Source organism: Ciconia boyciana, chromosome 8 (assembly GCF_034638445.1).
Source record: "Ciconia boyciana chromosome 8, ASM3463844v1, whole genome shotgun sequence".
NCBI lineage: Eukaryota > Metazoa > Chordata > Aves > Ciconiiformes > Ciconiidae > Ciconia > Ciconia boyciana.
Window position 1 is genome coordinate 58430059 of NC_132941.1, and position 23419 is coordinate 58453477.

General features: G+C 36.0%; 1 protein-coding gene across 1 annotated transcript in view; it reads left to right on the plus strand.

Moving 5' to 3' along the window:
• The window catches only part of ATRNL1 (attractin like 1), a 536524-nt gene that overhangs the window by 391394 nt on the left and 121711 nt on the right, over positions 1-23419 (plus strand). Inside the window, exon 27 of the mRNA XM_072870268.1 lies at positions 15910-16017. Within this exon, the coding sequence (XP_072726369.1) occupies positions 15910-16017 (108 nt within the window). The remainder of the gene's footprint in view (positions 1-15909; positions 16018-23419) is intronic.

The window sequence follows — 23419 nt, forward strand, 5'->3', positions numbered from 1 at the left end:
GTTTGCATTCATTCTGTGTAAGCCTTACTTTGACTTACTAAAAAAAGTCATGTTAAATATGTTAGACCTAACTCAGTGTTTGAAACAACCCATTTTACACTGTGGGAAAAAATAACACCGATATCCTGCCCTTCTTTCCTAATTGTAGTTGCAGTAAATGCTGGTATAATTATTACATGTGCTGGTGGGGCCACTTACGTAACTGTATATAATAATAAGTTCCTACATATTGCAAATATTCAATGTATGTTTTACATTAAGATGAATATGAAGAATTTTTTAATTTTCTAATTAAACCAAATAAAAACTATTTAGATGCACCATATAGGTAGTGGATGAAAATGTAAAGGCAACATTTTTATCCCATGAGATTTAACTGTGTTTTATTTACTTCTAAATACTGGAGAGTGTTCCTTTATACAAATCCCTGTAACTAGTTAATAACATTTGATTATGTTAATACTCGAGACAAGGTGAATCAAACTGTAAAATAATATCTACAGGTCCCCATTTTGTCTGTGCATGATTGAATGCAAAAATATTTGCAGAAACAGAAGTTAAAATTTATCAGAAAAACAAATCAGAATTTATCATTAACTGAGAACTAAAAAATGAGTATTTTTCATTGATAAGATGGGGAATGCCATCACATTTTTTTTACCACATTGGTGACATAGGAAGTAAACATCTGAGAAAAATGAATGTGAGATTTTCACAGCTTGTTCTGAACATTTTCCTTGATTCTGCTTTTCATCATTAACTTTATTTCTGGTGTACACGATTCTGGTTTAGTATATCTTGGTCCTTGTAAGTCTGAGTGACACCAACTCTTACTATCAGTGTAGTTCACATTATATGCTTCATGTTTTGTTTTCTGAAAATTGGGCAGGACATGATTAGGGAAGGGCTTGATCTCTGCTGTGTACATAACATGGTTAGAATGCAAGGACTTAAAAAAAAAAATAATTGAGATACTCAGCTGCAGTAAGCCTTGACTCATTGAATATAAATGAAGAAAAGAGGACTAAGTAGCTGAAGTGTTTAGTGTATATGAATCTGTGCTCCTGCAGCTGTGAATTCCAATAATTTTTTTCCTCTGGACTAATTGAGATACAAACACCGTTCATTTCCGAGTTGAGCACTAAATCGTACAACCCATACTTTTGCAACAGAGTTTTTAAAATAAAACCATATTTTTATATTTGTGCTGGAGCATACATAAACTGGTTGTCAGAAATATTGGGTGCTCAACAGGTCAACGGGACCTATTTTATTTTCAGTATAGGAAGAGAGACTACAGCTGAGAATACATTTTAAGTTACATATATTAGAAATTTTTGCCTTTCCCAGAAAAGCCATGAGGACTCTGGTACCACCTTATATAATGCAGAAAATCAGATATACTCTCAAATTTCTTTAATTGGTGTAGTCACTCTGTATCTAATGTGTTGGTACAGTAAAAGGAAGATTACTTTTATAGGATGTGACTGGTTCCACTTTCAAAGAAAATAATTTCATTACCACAATTTTAATGTATTTATTTTTATTTATTGTTGTTTATTTATTTTTATTGGAGCACCTTCTATGGCACTTGCATTTAAAAAGTCATGTTTAAAAATCGTTGACATCTTTTGCCTTTAAAGCTGCAGAGAATTAGGTCAAAATTTCCCTCCATCAGAGATTGAGACATTCGAAAATGACTTTTGCCTGTAGGACAGGAATGAATACACATTAGTTTAAAGGGCAGTGAAATATAACTGCAAGCAAATCTTTACTGTTGAAATCATAAGATTCATTCATCAGATTGAAATGGAAGAGAATCAAAATGCTGATAAATTATAAAGCAAGGCAAATATTCAAGTACTTTTTCAAAATTATTCATTTTTCTTTTCTGATAAGGCTGTAGTCTTATAATCAATGATTTGTAGATAAAAGAGTATCCCTATATGAAACTAAATTTGCTAGTGTTATGTTTGCCCACCTTTTGTGTTGGAGCATGGCCAAAGCATTAAATGTTAAACAGCCATTTTGGAGTACTTATATAAGGTAGATTTTTGTATTTGATTCACAGATATTGGCAATTGTAACTTGATTCTAAATATCTATATTGTCAGAAAACAAAAATATTAAAACTTTTCCTACTTCATTTGAGTATTCATAACATGTTAAAGAAATAACCTAATTCTTTGCATATTAAACCCTGTATAAGTTTGAAAAAATAATGTAATTAATTGCCAAATATATCAAAATTATTTGTTAGGACCTCTTTGGAGCTCCAACTGATGCTAGTCTTTCAGATCCATATCCCAACAACTCCAAGCTGCCTGTATTGATTTCTGGTCTCTGATTCCAAACTGGGCTTTCCAAATTAGTACTGCACACTGCACTCCTCCTGCAGTTGGGGCATAAGGAACAATTGTATTGAGCAAGCAAAGCAGGATTTCCTGGTGGTTGAGAAGCTGCAAAAAACCCTCTATATTACATGATTCAATCTAACCAGGTAAGGAAAAACATCTTTCTTATCTCCTGATGGCCTTAGCTGAGGCCATAGGGACCTATGAGCCCGGTGCCAAATCTGAGTAGTTTTTCTTGAGCACTGTCAAAAGTATTAAACACTGATGGAGAAAGTTTTCTCCACCAATGCAGGGAAGCTGGAATGGAGGCATTATCCAGAAGTTTCTCCTGCAGTACCTTTAATGACTTCTGTACTCCACCTCTATTTATGTGTGGCAGGGAAGGATGAGAGAATCCTTTCAGGTCATCACACCCCACCACTGCTCTTGGACTTCACATATCTGTGGTCATTCAGCTCACCTTTACTGAGAGGAGTCTGGTCTTTGCTTCACAGAGAGGAGTTGCCTCTTCTGCAGTGTGCTACACTTACCTGCTATCATTTGGCATATTGAAACTGTGCTAGATTTAATGTTGAGAGTGGTCCTTACCCAGATACAAAGATAGAAGGTTTGTCAATGCCCATTTAGATGGGAGAGAGAATGTAAATGTATCTCTGCAGAGGTGAATATCATCCTTAATTCATGTGTGTTTTTGAAAAACACCTATTTAAATAACAATAGTTCATGTAATCAAGAAATAACTTTTTCCATTTTAATAATCAAGCAACCACCACAGCCCCAAGTAAAAAAATAAAAACCTATGTTGAAGGGTTTGAGCATTATATACTAGAATATTTCCCTCAACTTCAAATAAGTAGGGAAAATTAATTAGCCAAATCATAGTTGTCATGCTCTTTTTAAGAAGCCCCTGAGGGCCAGGCCTCTCTTTGCATGCACTGTGATAAATATAGGTCTGTTGAGGAAAGTCATTGAGATGTGTGGCACCTTTGACTCATAGATCATATCTTTGTTTTCTTTTGTCTCCCAATTAAGGATGTTGTTGTTTTTTTCTTGGTAAATAAATTTCAATTAATGAAATTCCAGCTGTCTCATACATTATGGTGGTGTAAATTTGAAAGCATTTAGCAGATGCCCATATAAAAATCCATTAACACATAGCAGGTTCCCTGACATTTTAAACCAATATGTCTCCAGCTGGAACAAATAACAGAAAACAAGTCTACATCTTGAAAAATTTATGGCACTCTCTAATGCAGGTAAAAGATTCCTATGCAGAAAGGGGCATATTGTGGAAGAATATAAAAATGTCTTATGTTTTCAGTTTTGCAAGAGGAAAGTTATGAATACATTGTGTTGTACTCATTTGCTCTTTATACAAATTGCGTAAGACTGCATATAAAAAAAAGGAGCCAATTAAGATTCCAGGTAAAAGACAATACTGTCTCTAAGCTTTTACTTAGTATTTATCCCTCCTGAAATCATGTGAGGATCTCTAAAAATTAGCAGTCAGAAATACTGATAATTTACTTGCCCCCTAAGCATTTTAATCTGATACAATTGTTAAAACAACTTTAAGACAGCCATAAAAAGCCTTTTAGTAGTTCACTACTTAAAATCCTACCAGCAAAGTCAAGCTTGGGGAGGAGGTAAAGGAATGGGAAAGATGACCTTGACTTGCCTAAAACTTGCAATATTTAATTTGGAAATGGACCATATTAGAAGAAAGCTGGTAAAAGAGATATGCACATAATGCCAATATGCACCGAAACTGTGATGGAAGAATATGGAAATATGCTTTTGGAAGCTTGCTCATTCTGGTGAAGTAATCATTGCAATATGTGCATTTTAAAAAACCTGTTTTCATTTACCTGTATTAAAAAGTGTTTTCTTTAGAAGTGGGAAACTGGATGCTATGTGGAAAACAGTCTTTTTGTTCTTTTGGTTTCTTTCTTAGTATTTATTGTGGTAGAAACAGTAAAGCTGGCTTTTCCTCTCCCTCCGTTGTGCAAATTCATGACTATGCAGAGGGCCAGCACAAGGCCCATTTTCCATTTAAATCCACCTAAGCATCTAGACTGCAATTTAAATGATGCACAATGCTTGTGATCACATCCATAGCAAAGCGATGAATTCTTAATGTAAAGTATTCTGTAAAGTGATATCTGTGTAAGGTTCTTCAATGCTTTTCTGTGTTTCACTTTGATTTAAGTTACTGCACTGTCAGTGTCTTCAAATAACCATGGCAAATTCAAATTTAAAGTCTGTCAGTTGGAAGGCAAATTCTAACAATTTACTGATAGTGATTTTCCTTTAAAATAGCTTACCTATGTCCTAACCACATACAGTTACAATGGCATTCCAGTAGTGTACTCATCTGTTTTAAGGATTTAACTGCAAAGGTAAATCACTGTGTAAGGTAGATGTAGACAGAACAGTGTCTGTAGAAAGGCAGTGACTGCAGGACTGCTAAAAAGATGTTTAGCGCATTGCGTCCTTAAATGAGGATGAGGGTTGTCAGATCAAAGCAAATGAAAGAAATTAAACGTGGCTGGAGATTTTGACCCAGCTGAAGCGGCTGCCTAGAAAACCCTACCATTCTTGCAAAGCAAAAGTGCTGTGCTTCCCTTTGATTGTGTCATTGCCACAGTCCTGTACTTGGCTGTCCTCTCTGTTGTAAATTAGAATAGATGAAAGCTGTCGAGCCAAGCCAGTGATGGAGGCTAATTTGATGTGATATAATTGATGAACTCTAAATCGTCCCACTTCTCTCTCTTGAAACAGTCTGACTGGAGCTCAAAATGCCAGACTACTTTGATTTACACTCTCTGTCACTTTTATATTGAAAGTCTCAGTGTGGCAGCAGTGAGGGATTAACTTCTTCACAGTATTTTTTTCTACTCTGTAGAGTAGACACACAGACTGGTGCAACCCCTTGTAGGAACACTACTGGGAAAGTCGGATTTCCTTGTTTGCAGTTGGATTGTGCCCAAAATTATTATCAAGATAAAGAGAATAACAACCTGACTTCTGCTGCTACAGATGTTGCCAAGATGGTCTCTTGGAATTAGTGTTTGCTTCTTATTTCAGAACTGAATTTTAGACTGTAGGATTAGGTATTTAATGCTTGGAAGCCCTCTATTTCTGAAATTCTGATGTAGCTTAAATATTTTAGGAGATTAGACAGGTTCTAGTCCCTTCAGTAGCTGTAGCTTACTAGGTAGCAGTTCAACTCTTAAAATAATTCTCCATTAAAATATTGCAAGCTTCAGACTTACTTATCTTAGCAGTTTCCTGTTATTGATACTTTCCTGTTCAAGATGCTTGAACTCAGAGCAAACTGCCTTGGTTTCTTGGTTTCTTGCAAAGGTAAGGGAAGGTCAGTGGCCTTGCTTTCTTAGGTCTATAGCAGGAGTGGAAAGCTTTGTGATCAACTTATTGTTCAAGTATTCTTGAGCAGCCACTATTAAAAGGTGTAACATCTCACATCTGCTAAATCAGTTGTTTCAAACTTAAAAACAACATGAACAAAGGAGAGCTGCATTAATTCACATTATTACTCTGATCAGATAGCAGAACTGCATCGGTTTCAAAGCCGTTCGCTCCCCTGCACAAAAGGAGTTGGCTGTGGCCACATGCCATTCCCACTAGCCGTGTGTGCCAAATTCTTGCTGACCTGAAAGTACTAGGCATGGTGAAGAAATCTGTAAAGTTTGGAATATTTCTTTGGACAAACACACAGATTTCAGATCGGTATCCTAGTTTTATGTTGATTAGCTAAAACCCTTCTCACTGAAAATGCCAGATGGACAGCATCTGTTATGAGGATTTTCTGTACATTCTGAGCGTCCAGACTTTTTTTTCACACTTCCTGATCCTGGGTATAACTTAAAACTATGGCTTTACTCATGATTCATAATTGGGTTGTTGATGTGAAAAATGCTGGGTTTTAGAGGTCCTGGCTGGGGCAATTGAAATAAAAAGGCTATCAGTGGCAGGATGAGCCTCATTTTTTAGTGAAAAGGGAGGCAAGTAACCAAGTAACATGGGCTCAGCTTTTGTAAGGATTGTCTAGAAGAGCTTTACTCACCCAACACAGTAGCACAAGGTAGTGTGGCATGCCCGTTCAGCTTGTAATAGCAAGGCTATTCAGCTCCTTACAGTGAGGATCCATGTAGATCAGGGCATTGCCACTCTGAGACAGGCAGGACTTCTGGTAAGTGTACCTCTTTTTGGTCCCCTTTGCAAGGCAGTGAAAATGATGGTTATTTTGCTTAATACTTTAAGAATTAAAGCCTGAAAGCATTTAAAGGCATCAGTCAGTCATGGTACATCACCAGTTTACCTTCCTTAATGGTAATGTCATTTGAGCTTTCAGTAGCTTCTAAAGTACCACTTTAGAATAGTTGTATAATTGGCAATGATGCTGTACTTAAAATGTTTCAATTACATTGTCACTTTATCAGTGTACCAGTAATCTCAAATAATAGATGGTTTTAAAGAATTAGAGGTAATAATAAGGGCACACTTCACCTTTGTTGGAGTACAGCGCAGTTTTTCTGCTCAGTATTTTTTGTTTCTCTTCTTTCATCATGTTTTATTTTATATGTTACAATTTAATTTAAAAAATAGAAAGAAAATAGTGAAGAAAAAGAAATATAAAACTTGGATTCAATGTAATCTGAAAAAAATTCTTAAGATTTTGATCATCTGAAGTCGCTATGTGGTCTAGGGTCCAGGTATGTTTCAGAAACTTCAGCTTTTTCTAAATTGGCATAGCTTCAATTCAGTCATTAGAATTTGGACCGTATGATTTCACAATAGCTCACATAGGAAACAAATCCAGTGCCTACCCTTTTTGTTGTCTTGCAGGTTAAAAAATGCATTGACATTATTTGCAAATTAAAATATACTTGTCCTGCACTTGAACCTCTCTTTAAAATAATAGTATGTACACCCCATCTTTCTGACTTTGTATGTGCTAGGAAAAGAGTCTGTTTTAAAAAGGGCTTTAATTAAGTCCTCTTTAAAAGTCTGTTAGTACCTACTTTGAAAAAGGGATACAATATCAAGCAGTAATGTAGAAAGATGGGTTATAGAATACTTGCTAAATATTTTCAGATTGGATAACCTGATTAAATTTATTGTAGAATATTTAGGGAATTGGCTAAACATGCATGTGATCCTAGAGCCTGTAAGGGTTATCTCTGAGACTTCAGCTAGGAAAAGTGAGGTTCAAGAAAGGGATGATTGTAATTCCTATCTTAGAAAAGAAGGGGGAAAAAGGAAGGGCTGGGCCATTGGACACCAGCCAATTTATCATTATTTCTTGGGAAATTGCTGAAATAAGGAATTTTAAAAATAATCTATAAGAATTTAGAAGAAAGCAAAGATATGAGTGGCATTCAATGTTGTTTTCTCAAGTACAAATCATGTCAAGCCAAACTGATTTCTTGATACAACAGACTAGCAGACCTTTTACATAAAAAGGAGGTGAAGGTAAAACTGTATTCTTGGAGTAGTTATAGTTATAAGTTGTTCAATGTGAAAAGGGGAAGGTACATCAAGTGGGCTTCTGCTGGGATCTGATTCTGGTGATGATTTAAGAGATGGACCATGGTTATTGCATGTGTAACGGTCATTGAAGAGAGACTGCAAGCATAATATAGGACAGAATTATAATCTGTATAAAAGAACATGGAAGAATCTGAAATAATTGGCTGGAAAACTGCAGTTCCACAGTTCTGTAATAGGCAAATACATGATTCTGCACTGAGAAAGAAGTAACCATCTGCAAAAAAAAGGTAGGGGGAAATGGGCAATTAACTTGGTAAGAATATTAAAAAATGAGGTGGAATGATCATGAATCAGAAGTGAATATAAGTCACCATACTTCTGTAGTAGCACAGAAGCTGGCATAATATTATCAACAAAAAGAACTGTAAGGCCTGTGAAGTGACCCTTCTATTCTGCTATGTAAGGTTTGGGGCCCCACTTTTTGACAAGAGTGTCTGACACTTGGAGAGTACAGAGGGGAGCACTGAAAATGGGAGCAGGACTGGTGAGATAATACTTACATACCCACGTTTGTTTACAGTTGAGAAGGTTAAAGGGAAACTTCAAATTTGTGAAGAACTCCTGTAAAGGAGAAGAGAGTTTTGGTGGGGTTTTTTCTCAGTTGTAGGCAGGGAATGCTCTCCACTGTAGATAGGACAAGAAGCAATCGGCTTAAATGTCAGCATGGAGATTTAATTTAGATTTTAGAAAAGACCTTTCCAGCATGGGGATCATCAGGCACTCAGGACTTCTGAAATGACTGTGGAACCTCCATCACTGGGGTCTTTTTAAGAAACATATACATCTGCTAGAAGGATCATAATCGCACTGCAACCTGCCTTTGTGTAGGACCAATGCACAGAGGTGGACAAAGTGATCTCATGAGGTACCACTTATTCCCAGTTTCTTTTATTAGACCATATTTACTATCTAGAAAGCAATCTGAATTGCTATAGGAACAGCCTAAAACTTTATTTCAGAGCTGGGAATTATCAGCTTGACATCTGTTGTCTAAGGTAAGTGACTAAAGCAGTTTTTAACAGTTGTGATAATAATGGATAATATCTGTGATGCCTCATTTCAAAAGCAGTAGCTTAATAATGTGGATAGGACGCACTGAGATTTTGTTAATATAAGGTAGTTTCATACTGCATCTATTCCACTTATAAAGATGGCACTTACGTTTAAAGTACTACACTATCAGTGTTAGTAATTGTTTAGAAGACATTTTGAAAAGCATTATTTATGTGACACCATTGTAGAAGAAAAAGTTCCAAGGAGTAGTTTGCATAATATGATACTTGAATCTCTCTTTCATATTCTGAAATAATTAATTTTAACACATATTTTAATATATTCATTTATAAATAACTGGCCTTGGGCAAATACAGTAGAATGTCTTCTGGGGAAACATTTTAACATATATAATTAGTGGATCTGGCTCTCTTTTTCTCTGTACACAGAATTAGTTTGCAGAATAAGTATTTTTAGAAATTTTCTGTGAATTGAAAATGGCTCTGCTAGCTAACAGCAAAATAATCAGCAGTTTGCTGAAAGGATTTTTTAAACCCACTTGGTTAGGAAGGATAGTGCAGTCCTGGGGTTAGCAAGGCCTACAGAAAGACTTGAGTACCTCTAGAGGAACCTTTAAAATGATTATGGTTACAGAACTGTGTAGATGTGTAACATGGATTCATAGTGATCTAAGTGAAAGAGATAATAGGATTAGGTCTTGTTCAGCACTTCTTAAATTTGAAAGCAGTGAATTGAATTTTGAGCTTATTATTGATGCTTAGCACCCAAAAAATCTTCCTATGCTAAATTAATCTCTAGGGAAAAAATCTGAAGGATTGATCACAACTTTATTGTAACATGAGACAAATAAGTGTAAACCAGTGTGTTATTTCCATTGTAAGAAGCAGCTTTTCATACTCTGAGTGTTTTAGAGATGGGAATTCTATTCCAGAATCAAAAAGGTCCAAAACCTGAAGTCACAGTAGATTCACATTTTGCTCTTTGCTTGCTAATGTGCAATACATTAAATGTCTGTTCCTTGGATCTAGCAACAAAATGACCTTTTCAGGGCTCATCTTTTTTTCTCATTTTTGATTTGTTCAAGGGAAATTACAGACGACTGGTATTTGGTTTCCAAAAGGGATACATAAAAACTTGACCTTTTGGAACTGTTATTTTTTGGGATGTGTACACTGTATTTTAAGTATGTCTTAGCTGTTGTTTGCTGGACTATGTCTAGTTTAAATAACCCTTCATTTTATTCAGTATAAAGCTAGGACAAGAAGTATAACTCCTCTCATTTTTTCCCATGACAGACCTTTGCACACACCTGAGAGCACTTTTCCTTCAGGCAATTTTAAAAGAAAGTGGTGCGGAATAGGCCCTGATATCTTAGGAAGTTTTCACAGAGTCTGTTTTGCAGTGCAAATAGCATGTTATACTATGTCCATCATTGTAATATCTCATTGCCTACCTGAATGCACTCTTGTGTCAGGGCACTTAACAGAGTGGGAAATGAGGCAGAAGGAAAGCAAGCGACCAGGATTATTTAGGAAGTTCATGATGGAGAGAATGAATGAATCCGGATTGTCAGACTACTGTCATAAGTATGGGTATTCCTGCTGCTTGGCTTCCTAAACTGGCTTTTGTCCATCTCTTAAAGTTGCTATGTCACCTGCAATCATGGAGTGGTGAGCTTATTTCACCTAAAACCCAACAAAATAGTTTAATGGCTATAATATGCCTTTTCAGTGGAAACAGCTGATTTGGAAATTAACCAAGTCAAATAGGTTATTCAACATGTAAATGAGAAATTGGTCTCCTTTCCAGCTATGTAAATAGCTAATTTAATTTGAAGAGATTAGTAACACCAAGAGTTACAATGAGAAAAGTTCCAGAGAAGGCAATCTCTGTCTTGTGCAAATTAAAGCAAATAATCAGAGCTTCATTGAAATATCACTATGTATAATTCAGTTTGAGAATTTAAGATTTTTGAAGAGAATTAAATTGTGTTTCTAACTAAAATGCCTGTGGTCCACTCAGATCTGTGTAGTCATTCAAACCCATTTAAGTTACTTCTGTTGATTAGATGTGGCAATAAGAAACCTCAAGGATATGTGATGAATGACTGAACTGCACTGCTTATAGAGACTCTCTGTTTTTGCAGGGCTGTCCATTACATATATTTTTAAATTTTTTAATGTTTGGAGTTTGTCAAATGCAATGTAATCAGAAATTAGTCAATGCAACTCTCCATGAGGTTTTGACATCTTTCCTCATTGCAAACACTTCCTCTAAAACTCAGATTTAATGCATGGCATTGTTAATGCTTTTGTTGTAGCCTTTTGGTGTTATTCACATCAGCAGCTGACAGCACAGAAACAGGAGAGGAGACCAAGTTGTAACTGTAGACAAGTCAGAGCTGGGTGATGAATAAGCAGAATAGGAATTTCAGATTAGACATTTGGAAAATTTTTGTCACTAGGAGGGTAATGCAGCGCTGGACTGCACAGCAGTTGCCAGAGAGGTTGCAGAATTACCATTCTTCTCGGTTTTGAATACTCACTTGACAAAGTCATGGATGTCCTGGTACTATGTTGGTAGTGCTCTGAACTAGGAAAAAACAACAACAAAACAGAAAATCTAAGATGTGAAGGAAGAAAACCTATAAAACCTAGGCAGTTGTTGCTGTTGTTAAAATAACCGGCACCCTTTCAACTGCCATGTCCTTCCTTATTTCTGAAATAGGGTACTCAGACTGCCTGGCTCTAAACAGCCAAAAGGAAAAATTCTTTGGTTTGACGGTCAGAAGTCTTCCTAACATTTTTACAAGTGTTTGCCACCTGCTTATCCTTACCCTAGCTATCAAGCTGCCCCATGAACTTGGGCAGGCACACTTGTCTGTGCGTGCTTTATGGCACACTCTAACATGTACCTTGCTTGCCAATGGGCTAAACTAGCCCATAAAGGTGCCAAACAGCAACAGAAAGATCTTTGAAAGGATTTTTCTAGTCATCCTATTATGGCACTAAAGTGGTCTCATCCTTTTCAGCTATCCTAATCTATCAGTCCCTCAAGAATGTCTGTTACTGTATAACAAAGAGAAAGTACACCTGTCCTAGTTCCTAACATCTCATGTACGTTATTAGGTTTTTTTCAATTAGGGCTTTTCTGGGACAGTTATGCTGGAAGGTGAAGAGAAGAGCACAGAAAAAGCAGTCCTAGTCAGAAGAACAGTATGCTATTCCACATAAGAGACCAAGTCTTAAAAAAAAAAAAAAAAAAAAAAAAGTCTTCTAAATAGGAAAAAGGAGCAAAATGGTAACACTTCCTAAAATGCAAAAGATTTGAAATATGTCAGCCTGGGATTGCTGAAATGCTGTATTCTGTTAATGTTAAATCATTGTAATGTGTATTTTGCATTGAGTGTTTTATTGTACATGAATACAATATGGGCATTAAAATATTTTGAAAGTAAGTCTAAATATTATAAACCAAAATAAAAAAAACCAAATTAAACATTTCTACTTAAATAAGAACTTTGCAACAAATACATTTTCTCACAGAAGATTATACAAGATGCTATGGAACATTTTAATTCACTCCAAACTGCATTGATCAGAGAATTATCCCCCAGGAGAATTTTTTTGATCAATGGCAAAATTGAATTGTGTACCCAGGCAAATACTTTCCTGTGATATACTTCTAGATGGGGAAGCAGGTCCTATTTCAAAGGTACTTATTTGACTAGCACACCAAAACTAAAAATTAACATAATCTATGGGCGAAGATGTCTGCATGTCCATGGAGAATCAGGTGAAATGTATATTTCCACGACTAATTATGGGACTAATAACTAAGGGACTAATTATGCCAAAATGGTTGGTTTTTAAGAAATGTTCTCAAAGTATACGGATTTTGAGTGAGAAATTGGTGAACTAATTGATAGTATCCTAACATCTTACTCTTCTTCACTGATGACAAATATAATTCTATACTTAACAAGAAAAACTCTTTAATAAGATATAAATTAATACTTTAAAATTGTTGCAAAATAATAGATGCCTAAAAAATTAATCTTGTCAATACTCTTGGACTTAATGAGATTTAAAATTATGGTAGACCTTGAAATAGGTTTTCTGCTCAGTTGGATAAATGCTCATTGAATTTCTCAGTCCTCTGCTGAGAAAGTAATGTTTTGAATTTCCCATAGTTTTAAGTGAATGTTTAGGCATGTGCTTAATTCTGAATATTATAAATTAAATGTGTGATAAAATATTCAAATATTACATCTTAATAATGTCCATCTATTCTTTGTCCCCAAGTAAATATCCCTAATTACTGAAGAAGTATGATTTTGTTGTTGTTGTCTGTATGATTTTTTAAATGCGGTAAATTTTTTTGGATATGAGTATATAAGTAAAGTAACACCAGTGTAGTTCCACTTTTCACTATCCCATGTTTATTCTACCTCAGCTATGATTAAATCTGTGTGGTTTTTTTAATCTCTTTCACTGTTGAGAAAAAGGTAAGAGGTTTTTCACTCTTCTCATAATACCCATGTTTGGAGTTTCCCTGTTTCTTGGCCTATGGCTGAATTACAGGAATTTCCCCATACCCGTATCGGCTCCATGAAAACAGCGTGTGACTGGAGCACAGGGTGTCACACCAGAATGCCACCCGCCATGCGATCCTCTAACTCACAAGATTTTCTACAAATGGAATTTTGCCTTTGTCCCAGTCTTGATACACGGACACTTGCAGATGGTGGGAGTTAGTGACCTTTTCCAGCCACAAACCTGATTTTAAACTTCATAATATCTTCCTGTATTTCTCCTCACTGCATCTTATTTTTCCTGGTCTGCACCTTACAGGGAGCTTTAAGATGCTGAACAGAAAGAAGCAGTATTTTGAATGTGCAAGTGCTCAGCTGGCAAACTCGGCAGCGCTTCATGGGCAGCCGAACATTATTTTAAAGTTTTCATTCTTGTTTACACAGCTAATTAAGAAGCTTTGTAGGACTCTTCTCAAATGACAGAGTATCAAAATTACAGTGACTACCTTGCAAATGAAAAGTTTTTACTGAACGCATGACCAGCAGCAGAGGTGAAGGAAACTGCTAGCCTTAAAAAACAGAGAGCATAACAAATACGCATTCCTTTATAGTCTGTATTAAGTAAATCTTTTAAATGATCGTTTGCGTGTTTGGAGCATAGGTTATTCTCCTCATTTAAGTACTTTCCCCAAGCAATTCTATTTGTTTAAAACAATGTTTGGTTTCCCATTAAAAAGTAAGCATTTGCCAATAGCTCTGTAGACTTACAACACTGTAATGAGTTCCATATGGCAGGACTGCTCTAATAACATTGTTTTCTTTAATTTTTGTTATTTTAGGAAGAAAAGGAGCTAGTTATAGTAATTTTAGCATGTAGTGACTCAGTATTTTATGCTTCAAATTTTTGTGGTCTTTGTCAAGTTGTTGGTAAGACTGGAGGGTCATAGTACTTCCTTCTGGCTGTAAAATCTATGAATATATTGTATTGATGCAAATCAGTGCTGATGTAAATCCATATACAGACACCACCAGTTTCATTTTTAAATGAAGGGTTAAAAATGTAATTTTAAACCATCTAGATATTCATACTAGGCTTTTATTTATTCTGAATATAAAACATGCAGTTTCACCCACAGACATATCAATTATCCTTTTGGTATGATATACTGGGAGCCCATTGGCGCAGGTGCTTACAGACAAATACACTGCATGTTTATAAAAACCCGGCCTTAGGAACGTACTGGATATGCATTAGGAGACTACTATACTGTTTTGATTTTAACGTTATGAATGCTTCTTTAGATTTCTATAGACTATCTTAAAGCGCAAGTCAAGAAAAAATGCATGAGAAGTATTTAAAAATGAACTTGTTGCTTTGTAACAGACTTTAAATCAGGAGTGTTTATTAGTAAGCTGCCAGCAAATATTTGCTTGCATAGCTTTTATTATTTAAAAGGCTTTTATGAACAGTACGTCACAGTGCTAGTGTCATTTGCATTCAAATACCAGTTTCTAATGTTTTAAGCTTTCCAGAGAAGTAACAGGGAGAAAAATGCTAAGAAAATGAAACTTAGGTCTTTTCTAATAAAACGTTTTTGCAAGCATTTTGTGTCTTCAAGATGCTGTGACATCCTGTTCAGTTGAAGGAGCACACAACTTTAATTGCACGACTCATTCACTTTAAATATTTAATAATGCTTTTATTAGTTGCACTGAACCAGTGAAGTAAGATCTGCAATATCTAGTGCTGGTCATAATTTTTATTCATCATGGTTTAATAAGCATTATAATTACAGATTGAGGAAGAAATATGAGTTAGCTTTGTGGTTTTGCTTGGGACATCTTTGCAAGCTGGTATGATTGGAAGGGATTATACAAGCTCTGTGAGCATAGCTGATTGTATTCAAATACACTGATGCAGGCTTCCCAATCCTGACACATTATTCTTCATCTATAAGTAACTGCAGAAAAGATGCTGCATAAAATTATGAGTCCTGACACTATTAACTCCATCTGGCTTAGTAGTGAAGTATGAAAATTTGAAGGCCAAGTGGACTTGTTCTTGGCAGGTGTTCTAATGCATGCATTATCAGTGGAATTAGACTTCAACTATTTTTATCATCCATTTCCCATATTTGTTTGCAACTTTCATGAATAGCAAAGTTATTTAGTCAGTTAGGGAAGCTTTCATTTGGAGATTTCATCAGAGTTCAAGCTGAAAGACCATTTGTAGACAACATAAGCCCTCCAGGCTCAGTTCTCGAGTAAATATAGATGATGATAATTTAGTATAACTTTCTCCCTTTAATATTAGAAATATGACTATTTGCATGCTATTTGCATTCTTATGTTTTAAGGGGAGGTATAGTAGGGCAGACTAATATCTGGTGCATTTTTTAACATTTTGTTAAAACATCATTTTTTCCTCATCAGCAACTTATGCGGGAGCGACAGCAGATGGCCAGCCGCCCCTTTGCTTCTGTCGATGTAGCACTGGAAGTAGGAGCTGAGCAAACAGACTTTCTACGAGGGCCATTAGAGGTAGGAACAGTGGTGCTGACAAGGGACCATTGTGATTTGCATATTTATATTGCTAGTCTCATCTGCATCTGCTTCTGAAACCAAGCAGCGTCTGATTACCTGGAGCTGACAAGTCTCAGCTACATATGTTATGCCATTTTCAAGGCACATAGTTTTAATAGCATGACATGAGCTGTAACAAAAGCCACTGGAGAATCTATTAGCCTGGGCTGGAGTGACAGCCAGCTCACCTGGCAGTCCTTTCGTGATGGATGTGAGCTGAAGGAGCACAAGATGCAGGCATTAAGGAGGGAGCAAACCTCATGCTCGGTCCTTCGAGTACACAGTGCCCCCTAGTTAACATCTATCTTAATTAACAGAGATTACAGCAAACAAACAAACAAATAAATAAATAAAGCAGCTGTGAGTCGAATTTCAGAGTTGTGTTTTATATGTACAGGTTTAAAGAATACAGAGTATACTGCATATTTTCATTTGTAGATAATGGCTACATTACTGCATTCTTTTATTGTAATTGCAGTACATTGGAAAAGAAATAATAATATGCAAAGCAATGTGATATTGGAATAGTGTAATAATGCATGAAATGGATTCTGGAAGTTTCACCTGAAAATAGAAGGAGGATTACAATATGTGGATAATAATGAATATCTAATCTAGGTTGGGCTTTTGGTAGATCATAATCCTCTATTCCTTTACTTTTATTTACAATATTGTGTTTACAGTTATTACTTTATCTTATTTATGGTGGGACCTGGGAATGAGGTGTGATAGCTCTGAAATCTTTCAAGATTGTACTTTTCTTTTCATTGCTGCCAATTCCTCTTAAATTCAAAGCTTCTCTTACTTTTCTCAATAGCCTCTTTCATTGGAAGATTAAATACACCGTATCAAATCTCCAAGGTTCATGGAGAAATGAGCAATGTGAAAAACAGATTCATAGCAGAAAGAAAAAGAATCAACTCTTGAGTACTTACCAAATTGAGGTGCTCTGTCCTGCTACTGTATAGGAAGCAATCACAATTGTTCTTGCTGGCATAATTTAAATACTTGGAATAGTGAATAAAGATGCCAAATCTCTTTGAAGAAGCTTTGTTATTTTCTGACCAAATACTAGAACCCCCACATTCTTCACCAATATCACCATATTTCTGTCTCCTTTTACCTTGGAACAGAAGACCTCTCCAGCTCCCCAGGCTGAGGACGCATTACACTGTAGTTAAAAGTTAACTTCTTTTGAATCTGATTCCATTGTTTCTACACTGGTATCTGGGAACATTTTCTCTGTTGTCTTTTCAGAGGGAAGCAATGAGTGGGAGCTGAGGCATCCAAACTCTAATTCTGTACATACTGATTATTTAATTAAACTTTAGAAGTAAACATCACAAGTTAATTGGCACATTTTCTTTTCTCATATCTTTTATTTAGCACTAAAAGAGGTAGATGCTAAAATATTTTAATTACATTTTACAGTTTTTATTAGCTTTTTCTTCCTAGCCTAGCATTTTCTAGTAACTGTTTAGTATTCAGTACCCATAGTCCTTTTTCCTAATTAATACATAGTTATACACAGAATGAAGTCCATTCAAAGTTTCCTTGGAATGACAATATACTGATCTATATCAAAACAAAGCATTGTGCTGAGGATTAAATGAATGTGATTCAGGGTATTGATTGTCCTTTGATGTATATTCTGTAAGAAAGAGCTATATTAAGCTTTTATTCCTGGTCTATCCTCAATTTGCGAAAGGACATTAAAAGTTGTAGTTCCCATTCCGTTCTTCATTCTCAGCTCTCTTTTGGACTGAAGGGAACTTGGATTCCACTTGTATTTCCAGGATACAATGCTTAAACAATAGGATAGTATGAAGTAGCTTTAACTTCATTTTGTTATATTAAGTGAGAAACATTAAACTATTTTCATAATTCTGTGATAACTAATGCCCATTGGGATCTTTTAAAGTTAGAGATCTTTTGCTAAAAATGAGGAATATACAGTAACTCTCTTCAAAATGTTCCACTGGCATTGCGGAGGTATTGCACTGATATACCAGGGGTTCCAATTTTAGTGGTGGTGTATTACACTGCCTCACCTCATACTTTTATTGAGATTGTGTGTCACTCGCGGATACTTTGGACATTGTTGGTATACTTTTATTGACCTTGTAATAACTCCGGCACTGCCAATGACATTGTATTGATCCATGGGTCCTCTGGGCACAGTGTAATGTCATTGAACTGTTCCAGACATTACTGCAAGTCTCCCATTCAACTGCATAGTAAGACTGCTGTTCATTAATGTCATCTGGCTTACATGATGGTGGTTTTGTACAGCTGGTGTTCTATATTAATACTATGGTCTGGTACATGTCAGTATTCATATGACTATCTACATGGTAATTCCAGTATGCCATTTGGTTAGCTTTTGTTTTATTATTTGCATTTATTTGTAAATATCCAGAGCAGAGCAACTGTTTCACTGTAGAGCTTTAGGTTGCAGTAGTAAGGCACTTTTTGCCCAGTGTTTGGAAAGCATATCTAAAAAAAATAAGAGTATGAACACTGTACTTAAAATGATTGCCTAGTTTAGATACTTACAATACAACTGATAATATTTGGGTCTATTTTCAGTTAGCAGCAATTTGCAGCAGATTAAAATAAAATCCTGAAAACGTTACAGAAGAGAGTTGAATCTGTTATTTTGGGCTCTCTTTCTGCTTTGGAGTTTATCTTTCTTAGATAGACCAGCCTGTCTATCTTTCTTAATGTTTTGCCAACAAAATGACAGTATCTTGATATTAACTCCTTCAAAAAACTTTAATCTGCATCATATTCCTCCTGTTTCCTGCTGTCTGAGTGGGTTTTCAGGCATTGGCAATAGCCTTTGCTCTTCCCAATTTAAACCATATTATTCATTAATCTTTACCTCTTCAGGCTGCCTTTCTGTGTAACTGAATCACAACATGACATTAAGTCTCATCTTGTCATCCATTCTGTCATGTTGGCCTTATATCAACTATTAAATATCTTATTGTCAACTTAAACTTAACACAGAAGAAATTAAACTTAGTTTTTCCCTTGCCCTTCTTCCCGCTTGGTATCACGTCAACCACTACCTTGCTAACGATATTGATAGCATCGTAGTATCCTAGTTCTAAATCTATGAAGCAATACCTACTCCTGCTGTGGCATGATATTCATGATACTAATCTTGTGCACAATTATCCTATTTAATCCATGCCAGCCCTAATCTGCATCTTCATCTGCTTCCATTACGATTGCCATTCCCTACTTAGAAGTGATGAAATCTGCATGAGCTCTTACAAGGGAAGGGGAGGCTGGAGGCAGGCCACCCCTCACTCTTCCTCCTCCCTCTTGGGAAGAACAAGAGCAACCTAAAGTTACTCTGGTGGAGGAGAGGAAGGGAAGTCTGGACGGCAGTGAACCTCTGCATCCCAAGAGGGGAACAGTCAAGGGGGACTACAGTGAAGTGGCCGGTGACCCAGGGGCAGGTAAAAGAAGAGAAAGAATTCCTAAGGTCCCCTTGTTAGCAGTTTCACATAGCACAAGCTGTTAAGGAGCAGAGTAAGAAAACACCAGAACCACCCTCTCCAGACAGTTTGAGAATATTGTGATATTTTGTGATACCATCATAATTTTTTCAATACCAGAATCATAAAAAATTAAAGTAGCATCATAGATCAATAGATACACACTTCTTAACACTCAGTGCCCTCAGTGTTAAAACGTTTTTTATTCCTTTCATTTCTTTTTTCTAGGCATCTAAGCCATTTCCAGACCTGGTTGCTTTTTGCTGCTCAGTATATCCCGAAAGCGAAATCATTTACGCTATCTTCATATTCTAAGACTCCTTTAGGCAACTTTTTTTTCCCCAAAATATAAATCACTTTTGAAGGGTCACTTCCACTGGGCTGCTGACAGTCATTTTAGTTAATCTGTATGTTAAGTGAAAAGTAATAAAAATGTTTTTTCTATCCTGCTTTGCCTAACTTCTTGGTATTTTTCAGTTCATTCAGAGCCCATGATTTTTTTTGAAACAGGGACAGATTCTTTCTTTAGGCCTGTGAGATAAGGTGGGAACTACTGTAAACTCTAATGTATGGTCATGCTAAGTCTCTGGACAGCAGCATCTACTGTGCTACATCTGCTGGAGTAAAGATAGATGCGTTACTGCCTGCATAAGAACCAAGTGCAGGTTTGCTCTTATGATGATCATCCATTTGATATCTTTACAGTGTTACATGGATATCTTTTTTTTTTTTTTTTTGCAAATTGATGTTCTTTAATAATTATTTCTGCAGAAAAATGTGCAGTAAATCTTTCAATCATTTTTCCATCAAGTTACTGTGTTTCCTGTAGAATTGTCACAGATGTTAGATTGTTCTCTACTTCTGACGAGGTAAGATGGTCTCAAGAATTTTGAACTTCAAATAAAATCCAGCTTTGTTTCTCTAGCAAGCTGTAAGTAATATTTATGGTATATTAAATAAGTTTTGAATTTCAGGTACTTCTGATAAGTATGAAGCAAAGATCGGCCATTATTTCTTATTTATTTGAGTAAAAGAATTGGAAGCTGTGCACTGACACCAGTAGCTACCATTATACCAAGAATGGCTATTGGAAATCAGAGTGACTTACTAGAACACATTAAAATCCTGTACCAGAGGTTTGTGGGGTTTAGATAATTGAAGTTCATACTAAAAAGCTGTGTTGCTCGTTTCTCCTGCCAATAAGATGTCAGAACTTTTTAGCTTGCTTTACAAATAAATCCAGTTAAGTTGAGTTTATTTTCTGGTTTAATTTGAATAAATCAGTGAGTAATTTTTGAAACTGCAACTCAAGCATACTTCATTACTTTTTACAAAATGAAACTAGTTGTATGCTTCATCAGCATTACACCTGCATTATTTTGATGACATAATGTCTAACATCGAGGAACAGACTCTTCCCAGCTCTTTGTTACAGGTCATCAGATTGCCCCTTGATATTCTCAGTTCCTAATTTTAGTCTCTGTGTCAGAGGATAAATTCAGTCCCCTTGTAAGAAAGTAACAATTTATTGAGGAGAATTATGAAACTGTCCCTAGAATGGTCATCTTGTTTTCGGTGACCATAAAGGCAATACATAGTTGGCAACAGCAGCTATCAAAGACCATTATACTTGCACTTCTTGCTTACTTAAAAAGTCATGCTATATAATTTACAAAGTTGTAGGTGTTGCTCATGCAAGCTTATTGGAGAGCTGAACTCTGGGAACTTCAAAGAAGATATTAGTATACTATATTAATTATTTATTATAAATTTTGTTTAAAATGTGATCAAATCTGATTATTCTTTATTGTTACGGTGGGATAACTAGACATTATCGCATGCTACTTGTGGGAAAACCAGACATTCTCCTGGATGGGGAAGGATAATTTCACTGGGTATTCCATGTTTCTATCTTTGCCCTGGTTAGTGCTGAGGAAGGTGTAATGGCAAGTGTAGGATACAGCGTATGAGCCAGGTCAGCCACGATCACATAGAAAAAGTTGCAGGTTGTTCTGAATCATTCCAGGTACTGCAAAAGCTGTAGCTGGACTCAAGGGAGCAGAAACATAGTTTAGAGACACCTACCCCATTCATTTTTTTCAATGTCATCCAGAAATGAAGGTTGCATTGTTTTTTTGTAACCTGCCCCTTAGAAGGCTTTGGATGTGCATGTGAGGAGTTGGTGTTTTCAGAACTCTCATTCCTGAGTTTAATTGTCATTTTCCTAACTAATACTTTTTTTTCCTAGCAAAGTTTGGTGTTTCTTTTTTTTTTTTTTTTCTCCTTGCTAATGCCAAGTTTGGATTATCCATATCGTCCATATATTATGTCTGTAAGCCAAGCTCTGCTTGGCATTGGAAAGGGCTTCACTAAGTACTGTGTCTGGTCTGTGGCACTGCAGCTCAAGGAGGACCAGAGGAGAGAGAATCTAGATGAGAACAATGTGAGCAATCAGAGACTTAGAAAATATAACTACAAGGAAAAGTCAAGGAAATTGGAGTAGACTATTGAAAGGAGTCAAAATAATAACCTTCAAATATGCAAAAGGTTAGTAGCAATCAGGAGGGCAACAATCTTTTCTTTGTGTGCGCTGTAGGCAGCAAAGGTGTAATGGACTTAAATTGTAGTAGAGGAGTTTTAGGCTGGATATCAGGAAAAACTTCTCATAATAAAGCTGAATCACTGGAAGCAATTGCCTGAGGAGGTGATGGAATTTCTTTTATTGGAAGCTTTTTAGAACAGGTTAGACAAACATTTCTCAGGTACCATGTACCCATAGCTCCATTAGCTTCTCTTGTTTCAGCTGTCTTTATTATTATTCTGATTGCTGCCTAGCTCTTCCTTCTGCATGCTCTCTGAAAATTTTCCATTTCTGTTGTTTGAACACCTTAATTACTTTCATTGCACTATTAGTTTTCTGTTACTGAATATTTCTGACCCTTCTCTTCACTTTTGCTGTTATCTTCATTGATTTACGTCCTCAGTTTTCTTGCAAGATCAGAAACTGTTAAGTCATCTCTGACCCCCAGTCTCTCCATGACTGTAGGTCTGCCTAATATGATCTCCAATCCATTCTGGAATAGCTTCAATATTCTCCTTGAAGTCTGTATTCATGATGTAATTATTTTATCTTAACTAGTGCATTACCATTTTTATAGCCTTTCAAAATCCATGCATCCTGCAGTACTAGATCTCAGAGAAATGTAGTCAGATGATACATCTGACACTGAAGAGAAGAATCTGTATTGGATCACATTTTCTGTTTTTCTGTATTACTCAAAGATCATGCTAAATTTGCTGTCCACTGCCTCAAGAACTCATTATCTTGTGCTACACTTTGACCTTGATGGCTCACCCCATTCTTCTCTGCCCACTCCCTCAGTCCTGTTCATCTGGAAAACTTTCTCCTAGACTACTGAGTCACTTTATTTTAAATCCTACCATCAAATCTATTTTGTTCTTTGCAAATGATTGGTTCACCTTGGATATCCTTTTGTGATGCCATGTGTGAGGGATGTTATATCATAAGCAAAATTCACATTGGGTACTTCTTCCATTAGAGAAAAATGTTTACCTAAAAGCAGCGTTGTTTGGTCCCTGCAACAACTCCTTCCTCATATAATGAACTGTTTTTCATGAAATTAGAATTTTAGTTTTCACACCACTTAATTCCTTATTCAGTGGTCATATACAACAGTGTAGCTCTGCCCAATTAAATATTTTTACATTTGCATTAGATTTTTGTTGCTTCTCTTTAAATTTATGTCCAGCAATGTGTGAATGTCCTGAGCCTGTGATTCAGAACAAATACCTAATCTAGTTGCTCATGCATGCTGGTCACAGCTATGATT